This window comes from Phialemonium atrogriseum (genome assembly GCF_030411735.1).
Source record: "Phialemonium atrogriseum strain 8032-3 unplaced genomic scaffold QBC33scaffold_29, whole genome shotgun sequence".
Taxonomy (NCBI): domain Eukaryota; kingdom Fungi; phylum Ascomycota; class Sordariomycetes; order Cephalothecales; family Cephalothecaceae; genus Phialemonium; species Phialemonium atrogriseum.
Window position 1 is genome coordinate 374840 of NW_026848166.1, and position 10600 is coordinate 385439.

Sequence of the window (10600 nt, forward strand, 5' to 3'; positions counted from 1 at the left end):
AGGTCATCTGTCCCAAATGGAGTTTCCCATCTCCTCGCCCGGTATGTGCAGGAAGCGCCGTGTCAGGCCCGATCTCTGTTCCTCAGCTTTTCCAGCGAACAAGCAAGTGTCCCTGCTGATCGCGTCCGACGGTCGGTAATACGGACGGAGGTGGTTCTTGATCTCTTTCGGCTCTGGGATGGACACATCTGGTAGCGTGTCTGAAGTGGCAGTCGATGCAACTTGCCTGAATGCAGCAAATGATCCAGGCAGGTGGCGCAGCATGCAGCAGGGGACACCCTTGGCGAGTTACTAAAGCAACAAGGCCTAACTCATTATGGTAAAAGCGCGACCATGCCAAGTATGTTCATATCCCACGCCTTGGTAAGCTCAAAGCAATACGGGGGAGCCGCCCGGGCCCTTCATTGGACGGCTCTGCCCCGTCTCTTCGAGAATCATAGCAATGATGTTAATTAATGCTTGGGAGCGAATACGTCACACAGCCCACGCAGTACTACAGCCTTTCCTGGTCCTCGACTCTTGGGCGAGGGGGTACTCCCACACCATGTACCAAGTGTACGTCTGTCATGTGGATAGCCTCGATGGCAAAACATTCCCGGAATGTACTCCTCTACATACGTAGCTCATTCGTCGGTGATTCACTCCGCTTCGCTTCCGTAGTGTTGTTCTCTTATCATCCAAGTGGATAGAATTCTTGTTCCTAACTAGATCCTCCTTCTTTTTCACTCGGCCTTGCACTTGAAAGTCTACAACAACTGTATAGGTTACGTGGGACGCCTGGTTCGCATGACAGTATTGCAGCCTTGCAACCAACCGTGACTTTTTCGACCACGTTATCACCACGTCTTGCTTCTCCTGCGACTGCCCGAAACATTGACGGCGTACGAAACGCTTCATCTGTCGGGATTGCCATCCCACCACTCCAACCCCCCCATACAGCTCGTCCACGGGTGGCCACCTCACCCCATAGGCATGACAGCCCAAAACGGCAGCGCTACCACGACCGCCGCAAGCATCGAGCCAGTCGACGCCCTCGCACGCCAGCTTTACCACGGGGCGCGCACCGCCGGACCAGACTTCACCGACGTTGCGACAGCCGTTCGCGCGCTGCATACCGTACTCAAGCATCTCCGCGCCGAGGCTGAGGACCCAGATAGCCTGCTAAATTCGGTTGGCCCGCATGGCGACGGCGAGAACAACCAGTACGCTCGCCAGCTAACACCCATTGTTGAGGACAGCGACTTCACCCTCAAGCAGCTCGACACCATCCTCCAAAAGTATGGCAATGTCGGGGAGAGCGCCGACGGCAGAGATGCCGAGGTCCAGGGAACAGATGAATCCCGGAGTAACAGCAATATGGGGTCGAGAGAGAAGGATATGGTGGCCTTGATCAGGACAAAGCTGGCGAACCAGAAGACAAACATCGACCTCTTCCTCGATACGATCCAGTTGCACAACCCTGTCAAGTCCCGCGGTGTGCTAGAAAGCGCGGATGATCAGCAGCTGGACTCGATCAAGGACAAGGTCGACGCGATCGCGGCGAAGTTGTTCCACAGGAGAGACCCGGCGGGCAGCGAGGACGAGGAGGAACTCTGGCAACAGTTCCGAACCGAGCTGGAGAATTCGGGCTTTTCAAGCGACGTATTACGGAGGAATAAGGTAAGTGCTCACCTGCAACCTCCCGACGTTTGCGAAATACATGTGTGACTTACCAGACGAACAGGAGGTTCTCCGAGCCTACATTCGCGAGCTCGAGTCCCAAGGCCTACTTGATAACAGCGGCACTCCGCCATCTGCTCATGGCCTCCCCAGCTACACTCCTGCGCCAGTCCCCAACATGTCCATTACCCCAGCCTCCTACCCCGGCAACGAGAACATGGATCCGAAGGAGAGCTTTCGAAGTATCGACAACGAGAAATTCTCACCATTGGTCAAGCAAGGCCGCAACGCCGTTGATCAGGTGCCCCCGCCGTTTGATCATGGAGTTCCCCAGTCGCTTCAACCCTATCACCGTTCGCAGCCACCAGCATTGTATAATCAGGATACTGGCCTCAGCTACGAGCCATATCCGTCGCTTCATTCCTCCGACTCCGACTCGGATTCAAACTCGCATACCTCGCCGAGATTAACACTCATCTCCACGCGGGACTTGCTCGCCCACGACCAAGCCAGCCTCATGGCAGCCCGGATGGCTGGCGTGCACCTTTCGCCAAGCTACCCACCCAACTATGGCTTCTCTCCCGGGACGTCCCCGAGTGGAAGACGCCTGCCTCCATCGCACCAGCCGCTCCAGATTGCCGGCAGCGCACCGCCCACACTCCCGCCTGACCACCAGCTCTCCTCCTCGCCGGTCACTCAGCAGCTTCTCAGCTCGTCGCCTCGCTATGTCCCGCCCGTGCAAGCGTATCCCGGCGCTCTCTCGCCAACATCGGCTCCCATGACACCTCCCCCGGTGTACGGCGCCAGTCCGACGTCCCCCTCCTCAGCCACCTTTGCAAGCTCGGCGCCACCAGCTGGCGTGCCTCCCATGTACTACGGGCCGCGGCAGCCTGGCCGTCTGGCGCCTGATAGCCAGGGCAACGACATCCCCCCCGACGCCAAGTGGACCAGGATCAACCGCAATAAGGTCTCGCCGGTGGTTCTCGAGAGGGCCGGGGTGCGGTACGAAGCACGGCCGGACTTCGTCGCCGTGCTGGGCATCCTCACCCGGGAACAGATCGAAGAGTACGCGCAGCAAAGCGCCGAGGTGCGGAATTCCCGGCGGGCCGCCAACGGCGATGCAGCCCACGCCCACGACGACAAGGACCGCGGGACTGGCGGGAGGAGGCACTACCCAGTCCGCCACCATTCGCCCCGCCACAACGAGACATACTACGACCGCGATCTCAGGCGGCGCAGGCACGGCGCCGCCGCCCCCGCCAGCGACTCCGACTCCGACGTTCTGTGGGACGAGAGCGACACCACCGAGGACGAGCGCGACTCCGGGAAGCGGCGGTACCCGTCCAACCGGGACCGCGACCGTAACCGGTACACGCGCAGGGCGGCCGACGAGAAGGACCGCGACACCGAGAAGGGCGGCGACGACGACGATGACAACAACAACAGGAGCGGCACCAAGGTGTACCCCGTCATCGTGCCGGGGCCAGGCAGCAAGGCCAGCCCGGCCAGCACGGTGCAGCCGAAGCCGATCCTGAAGAACCGCAACGTGAACCACGTGCGGTTCGACGAGAACGGGCCCCGCGAGATCTCGCCCGAGGAACTGGCCTCGGGGCGGTCGCCGCGCTCGAGGGACTCGGGCAGGCACAGCAGCAGCAAGGATGACCGCGGCGACCGGGATGGGGAGCGCCGGCGGAGAGATCGCGACGGGGCCAAGGATAGGGACAGGGATAGGGACAGGGATCGTGACCGCGATAGAGACAGGGACCGAGATCACTCTCGCCGATACCATGGGCGAGACCGGGACCAGTATCGGGACCGGGACCGGGCCCGCGACCGGGACCGGGACCGAGATTCGCGCCGGGACGAGCGGCCAGCCAAGAAGAGCACCTTCCGGGAGACCATCGGCGCCGCCGGTATCGGTAGCGCCGCTGCTAGTCTGTTCACCGTCCTGACTGAGGCCGCGGCCGACCTGTGATCGCACGCGCCAGACGAACAGAGACAAGGACTTCCCCAGCGGCCGAGTCTATTGTGTGTATGATTCTGCTAGGCGAGGCTCAAACTGACCTGCCTGTGGACGGTTAGTACGAATGGTGACACTGGAGAAAGCGGGTGGTCGAGGAGGATGTTTTACACGGGTCCCAGATTTGCAGGGAGCTTAGGATCGATTCTATTCGTTGGGATTCCTTTTGCGCGCTCTTTTTCATGACTTGTATTTGATGTTTGTGTTTCGAGGCCTGCTACCTGCGCAACGTCTGTTTGTTGTCATGACGTTTACGATCTTACGATTATGCGTTGTATGTTTTCCGGCAGCACGATGTTACACTGTACCACACACACCCGACCATGTTAGAACGGGACATACCGAGTCAGAATAACGATACCCAGATCGAGAGGGGACTGCTTGAAATATATTATTTTGGACCATTTATGTGCGCCTAGAACATACTCGTAAACACCCGATTCAATGCCCTTCCATGGTGGTGTCATCCAGAAACGCCGACATCCTCTCTCAATCATCATCTCATCTCCTCCTCGTCGACCTCGTCCCAACACCCCTCCCCGTCCCCGCCCGGCCAACCTCATACCCGCCCATCCCAGCAAGCGTCAACGTCTCCTGATCCTCGGCCGGCCCCCTCCTCCCGACCCCCACCCCCCCGGAATCCCCCAACATCTTCCTCACCAGCTCCGCCTTGCACCTCTTCGCCTCCGCGTCCTCATACTCGAGCTGCGTCGCCGGCGGCGGCGGCGGCGACGACAGAGACTGCGCGCCCCGGCCCCCATTTCCTACTCCTCCTCCTCTTCCTCCCCCATCCGCCGCCCCAGCCAGGCTGCCGGCGGCGGATAGTGCCTTGGGTAGCAGGTTCGGGTTCGACGACACAGTCGCCGCCGCGCCTACGCCAGAGGACTCGACGCTGCCGCTGCTGGCCGCCGACACGTTGCTGATGGCGCGGCCGAGGATCTCGCGCTTGCGCCGCGCCGGGGCCGGCCGGGGTGCCGTCGTGCCGGTTGCGGACGACGTCGCCGACCCGGCTGCGTCGGCGTGGTTCCCTCCCGGGAGCATGGGGGCGGCGGCGGCGGACTCGGCGGCGTCCCCGCTCGCCGCCGCCGTGGCGCCGATGGTCGAGTCCAGCAGCGTGGTAAGCTTGGCTGAGAGGGCGAGCCGTTCGGCGGCCCTCTTGGCGGCCTTTTCTTCTGCGCGTCGCCCTGCCGCCTCGGCGTCGTCTTCTTGGGCGGGCGGGATTTGGTTCTGGTTTTCGTCGGCGACGTCCATCATGTTGTCTAGGTCGTCCGGCTCGTCTGTGGCCTCGGAGTTGGCGATCTCGCTGGGGACCCTGCTCCTCGGTTTCCTGGGCGGTTGCGCGTGTTTCTGCGGCGATGAGGACCTGTTGCGTGAGTTGGAGGAGACCTCCGATAGCGGTGCCGAGAGTCTGGCTGGCTCGCGGACTTGTGACAGGTGGGTGGCCGCGGTTTCGAAGTGTGTCGTGGCGTCCGATTCCTCCTTGGAAACGTCCTTTCTCAGGGCGGCTCCGATGTCATTCCCATCTTCCTCATCATGAGCGAACGCGGACAGGTCTACATCGCGAATGCCACCTGCGACCGTGGGTTTCCGGGCAGACTCTGCATGCTTCCTCTGTCCGGTAGTAGTATTCTTGGTTTTCGCCTGCCGCTGCTCGTGTTCCTCACTTTGCTCAGGAGCGAGTCTCTGCCTGAGCTCGGGGAAGAGAAAGTCCTTGATCGGGACTTTGAACCCCGTCGATATGCATGACCACAACCAGTCCGCGCTCACGACGGGGACCCTCCACGCCAAGGCTAAGTCGAGTTTCTGCTTCCTGACAGAGCTCAAGGAGGTGCATACCAGCACCGAGCTCTGCGACGTAAACCTTTCCTCGTAGCGAGCACCCAGCTGCCTGATAGCCTTGTCCACCTGGTTGAGGTCGACGCCCGTGAAGCCGGCAGTGCAGATTGCCAATCTCTCGAAGCCATCGATGGGGAAGGCGGGGAATGGCTGGCCGATGACGTGTTCGTTGGGGTTGAAGAGTTGCTTTTTGTGCATGCACTTCTCGATGAAGAACTCGGTGATGATCTGGACATCGTCCGGGAGGGACGGGTGCGTGTCCGGTCTCGAGTTTTGCGGTACGATGAGGAAGCGGTGTGAGAGTTGTGCGCCGGAGTTGGAAGCCACCTCGTCGAGCGAGTTGCATACCAATCCACCCATGTACGCAACTGTGTTCATCAGGACCTCTGCTTTCTTCGCTGGAAAACCATGGACATAAAAACAGCATGATGCGAACACCGAGACGTCCTCTGAAGTTCCGAGAGAGACGAGCTTCGAACCTTGTGTGTCAAAGGACTTTCCCGATGTCTGGGCGCTGCCCCCTCGTCCCGACGCCTGAGTGTTGGCCTGTGTCGGTTCATCCCCAGGTCTTGAGAAGGGGTCATCGCTGGGTCGAGGGAAGGGGTCGGCAGACGGAGGTTTGCCCAGGATGTCACCCCATAGATTATCCCTCTGGCTGTTCAACTTCATACTGGCCGTCTTCCTCAGCTTCCTCTTCCCATCCTCCTGCGCGGCCGCCGCGCCTTCGCGCAACCGCTTACCCAACGAGACCCTCGTCACTTCTGTCCTCGTCCACGCGCCCTTGCCCCTCTCTTCCTTTGGCAGGATCGGGTCGTATAATTTCTCGTCCAGGATCATGCCCCTCCGGACGCTGTCCTGTAGCCATTCGATGGAGACGGGCAGGACTTCCCAAGATTTCGCTGCGGCGTACTTCCGCCCCTCGGGCTTGTGGACTATCAGGTGAGTAACCTTTCTAGTCATATCGCCCGTATATGCTCCGCCATTGGCAACAATCGTGTCGATGATCTGCTGTCTTTGGTCCACGTCGTCGAATCCGGTCAGACAGCATAGGAGCCTGCCACGCTCACCCTCCTTCCCAGCCACGTTGGGATCTCCGCCACTTGTCTCGAAGGTCCGCAGTCGCCACGTCTCTTCCAAGGAGACGAAGTCAATGTCCGCATCCTGGACCCATAGATCTCGCACAGCCTCTATCCACCCCGCAGCCATGGGCCTGATGTCGGGTCGCTCTTTGGCAACATGGCGGTACTTGGGGGTGTTGTACTCTCCGACAACAAGGTGTGTAACGTCGGGGGTGAGGTCGTATTTGTGGATGCCTCCGAGCTCGGCTGTCTTCGCTGCAATATCGGACTAATACGAAACAAGGTCGTCAGCAATCAACATACGTGAAAGGACACACATTTGTCCCCTAAGCAACGGAAGCAAGAAGGCGAGGATGGCGGGGCAGGAGCAAGTAAAACCTACCCTCTGCTCTGGTGGAATGCTAGTGCAACAGACGACGACTCCTTTGAAGGGCAACGACGGGTCAAACAGGCTCGCCCCGGCATCTGGTGAGTCTGGTGGTGTGGTCATCGCGGCTTTGCCGGCGCTTCGTCAAGGCGTTGGAACATTGATTGTCCTTATTAATGGATTTCGGATCTCGAGTGTAAGCGCGTCGCGTCGAGGGAACGGGCAAGCCCGAGCCTTGTGGAGTGGGGCCTATGAACCCTGGTAGAGTGGGGTGGGGGCACCCTTACTCAGCAATTCAACGTCAACCCATTCATTTGTGAGCCCAAGCACAAATAAATCATCCTCCATGGGCAGTCATGTTTTGCAACGATTCGAAGCCCGGTCCCTGGTGGGATAGTTCCCATCCAGGAGACGATAACAGGAGGCCATTTGTCATTCCCCATTGACCTTGGCCATGAACACCTCCCAGCGCGGGAGCCTAAGACGTGTGCCCCACGTGCTCAAGTCTGGCTACATCTTTCTGAACATTAAATCAAAAGTTAAATGTCTTCGGTGTAGATGATAGATGATATTTCTTGGCTGTGATATTGGAATGCGTTGCACCTCGGTCCCTTTCTTGGTGAATGATAAAACTGGTGATCCCATCATCGAGACCCAAACGCTGGCCGATCTCCTCTAAGTCGGGGGGGATTGGGGGTTACTGTTCAGATGAGCCCAGCGGCTATATATCAACCGTATCAGAACCTCACAACCCTCAGCATGGCGTGAAGGACGGGCCCGACTTTCCAATGGTGTCCCCGACCTCAAGTCTTGTCGCTACCACATTATTTCCGATCTCTGTAAGACTTTTGCCGTCTTCGTGGAGTCACCGACCTGCTGGTTAACATGTGCGACATCGTGCATTTCAAAGGGTCTCCGGCTCTATGGTTGCCGAGATGATGGGTGTTGCGCTGTAGGAAGACGTTTAGGAGGAGTCGAGTTTTGAACCTTACCATTTTGTCCAAATGTGCTGTCTTTTATTTATTTGGCTGGTTGCGCAAAAGTTAGAAGAGCGGATGCCATAAACGTGCGAGTCGGTGGCAAATGGGTTACTTCGCTCGTGATGGGAATGGCGTGTTAAATTTGGGGGCGGGTGATTCCATCAGGAGTTTATCTGGGCCAAGCGGTTGCTTAGGTGGCGAGGGGTGTTTGGATGGCGGTGATTCCTTTCTCAGAAGGGAGAGGGTATATAGGTGCGAATTGGGGACAAAGTTTCCATCGGGCATCCCCCTCAACTTCGGCACTTTGGCGTAGTGGGAAAGTGACCCGGTCAACCGCACGTCTGGGATGTCTGTAAAAGTTACCTCACGAAAGACAAATTGTGGATTCCTTCGCTTCCTCTCCCATCGTGACCTGAAAGGTTGTGAGTTCGAGACCCCGGTCTCGATTTGGGGGTGCCTGATTTTTTTGATTTTTTCCCCCCCTTTTTATATTTTATATCATCCGTCCCCCTCTGCGAAATGCTTGCATACCATGCGATCTCTAGATTTTCTTGGCTTCCGTCTCGTGGGTATGGGTATCTTGATATCTCACTTGACTGCTACAATGCATTTGCAGTTGTTTCTCATTGTCTCTCTCTCCTTGCGCAAAGAACGCGACAACATTTATCTAGCTGTCTTCTTGGTATCTTAGGTGATGAGACGTATAGGACTTTTACTTTTTTGCATATATTGATTGCATATACTGATGCGAGAGCACTGATTGGACTGGAGAGGTGGCGGCAATAATTTCTGAAACTCTATGACGAAGCCTGGCGGGCTTGCTCTTCCGTTCCGCGCGATTGATCGCCCACTCGCAGCATCTCACAGAACCAGGTAATTCTGAGAATGGCACCTTCACGTACCTGGAGTCTAGAACCTAGATGCAGCTCTTGTAAATGCGCCAAGCGTCTCTCTCCTCCTCTAGGCTCTGGCAGGTCTAGACGAGGGGGGAAATGAAAGTAAACATAACAGTCCTTTAGCATGAGGTTAATGTCGTCGACACTGCTAGGCGTGAGGTAGGCAGTGTTTTTGAACAAGTATCATTAGGTCTATAATGATCCATCAATCTATGCACATCGCCTTTCTCTTCTAGGCTTAAAGTGATGCCTCGAAGATCTAGCAACTGGCGTCCCCTTTATGAATGTAAATCGTCGAATCGTTTAGCTAAATACAAGCACCCTTCCCGAGTTTCCCAGGCCCTGACGAAGATTGCGCCAGATCCCATCACACCAGGTAGGGCTGTCGAAAATAATCGAGATGATATATTCCCCAGTCACATCGGCATTCTCGGTCCGCTCCTTCGGCCAAGAAATTTAGGCTAGAAACCCAATTATCAAGGCGGCCGCTATGCTGACCCCCAGCGTCATTCCGGGAACGGAGGTCGCTGTGAGAACACCCATCGATACGGAGTTTGTGCTTCCCGTTGCCACGGAGTTTGGGCCATTCGATGTGCCAGGCACCGTGGCGGCTGAGTCAGATGGAAATCCAGAGTTGGTGTTGTCCGTAGCGACTGCCTTGTTCGTGCCGCAGAGTCCTTGCAGGGTCGACATGACGTTCATATTGCCGAGGGCTGCCGGCGTCGAACCGCAGTTGGCCGCCTGTGTCATCCACACGACGTTATTCTCGAGATCGAAGGTGGCTACGTACGGCACGTTAGCTGGTGTACTGGAAAAAAAAAAAAAAAAAAGGGAGACTTCGTCCGAGAAGGGTTGGAGGTAGTCAAGACAAACGCACTATAAGCTGAGCGCATAAAGCTGTCACCAAGCAAGGTGAAATCATCGCTTGGCGAGATCCCGAGAAAACACGCAGGCGGGGTACCCGGAACGACCCGAATGAGCTCATCATATGGTACTTTGACAGTAGTGCCGTCGAAGGCGAAGTCCAAGGTCCCGTTCACAGTGGTCAGGTCACAGCTGACCTCGTAGAAATCCCCGGTCTTGGGAGAAGTCGAGCCAAAGTCTGAGGCTATCGCGGCCGCCAAGCTAGCCGGCAGCAAGGTCATGGTGGCGCCGCTGTCGAGGAAGACGGGGAAGCTGCTGTTGGGGTAGAGGTAGGACTTGCCACTGGGTGGCGTCAACTGGAGGGACTGCATTTGGATCCAGTAACGGGGGACTTGATCCGGCGAGTCTGCAGCCGGGATGATGGGCAGGCGGGCAAGGGTGCCTGAGAATTTTGACGCGTCGACGCCGCCGAAGACTATCACGCCTTCTTGTATGTGCTTACTCCCCAGGGCGACGGTGAATGCCTTCACCTTGGTAGCATTCTGGGCGCTGAGTTCGTCGATGAAATTTTTGTATCGCGTCGTCTGCCCCTGGCCATAGCCGATACCGAGGATCCCGCTAAACTCGTCAACTGTCGACGTGGCAACGCCAAACTGCACTGACTTCAAGCCCGTTGCTAGAGAAGGAGAAAGCGCGTTAGCATTCAATGGAGCTGCTAGCTCAGCCATACAGAGGGAGACTGTGACGGGCGGAACCGGGCGTTGCGTTTGGGAAGGGGGGGGGGGGGGGGGGGGGGGGTTTACCCAAAGCAACCACCAAAACCAAAAAAAAACGTAAAATAACTTATTTTGGCACTTCCCATGCCGTATTACAAAATCCAAATTTTGCCGAGGGGCCCA

The 10600-nt window shown here is 57.4% G+C and overlaps 3 protein-coding genes across 3 annotated transcripts; 1 reads left to right on the plus strand and 2 right to left on the minus strand.

Annotated features, from left to right (window-relative positions):
- The first annotated feature begins 831 nt into the window (after positions 1 to 831).
- On the plus strand, positions 832 to 3820 carry QBC33DRAFT_214899 (nipped-B-like protein B). The gene is made up of 2 exons (XM_060422711.1): positions 832 to 1659; positions 1724 to 3820. Exons 1-2 carry the CDS (start codon positions 973 to 975, stop codon positions 3632 to 3634), a joined length of 2598 nt encoding a protein of 865 aa, XP_060279981.1. The 5' UTR covers positions 832 to 972; the 3' UTR covers positions 3635 to 3820.
- Positions 3821 to 7084, minus strand: QBC33DRAFT_597186 (S-M checkpoint control protein rad4; the record flags this gene model as incomplete). The annotated part of the gene is made up of 4 exons (XM_060431913.1): positions 3821 to 4624; positions 4686 to 4689; positions 4740 to 6862; positions 6977 to 7084. 4 exons carry the CDS (start codon positions 7082 to 7084, stop codon positions 4181 to 4183), a joined length of 2679 nt encoding a protein of 892 aa, XP_060279982.1. The 3' UTR covers positions 3821 to 4180.
- Positions 7085 to 9422: 2338 nt separating this feature from the next.
- QBC33DRAFT_439161 (aspartic peptidase domain-containing protein) lies at positions 9423 to 10387 on the minus strand (the record flags this gene model as incomplete). The annotated part of the gene is made up of 2 exons (XM_060424175.1): positions 9423 to 9619; positions 9715 to 10387. Coding segments are annotated over 2 exons (870 nt in total), but the record flags the coding sequence as incomplete, so codon positions are not given.
- Between the last annotated feature and the right edge of the window lie 213 nt (positions 10388 to 10600).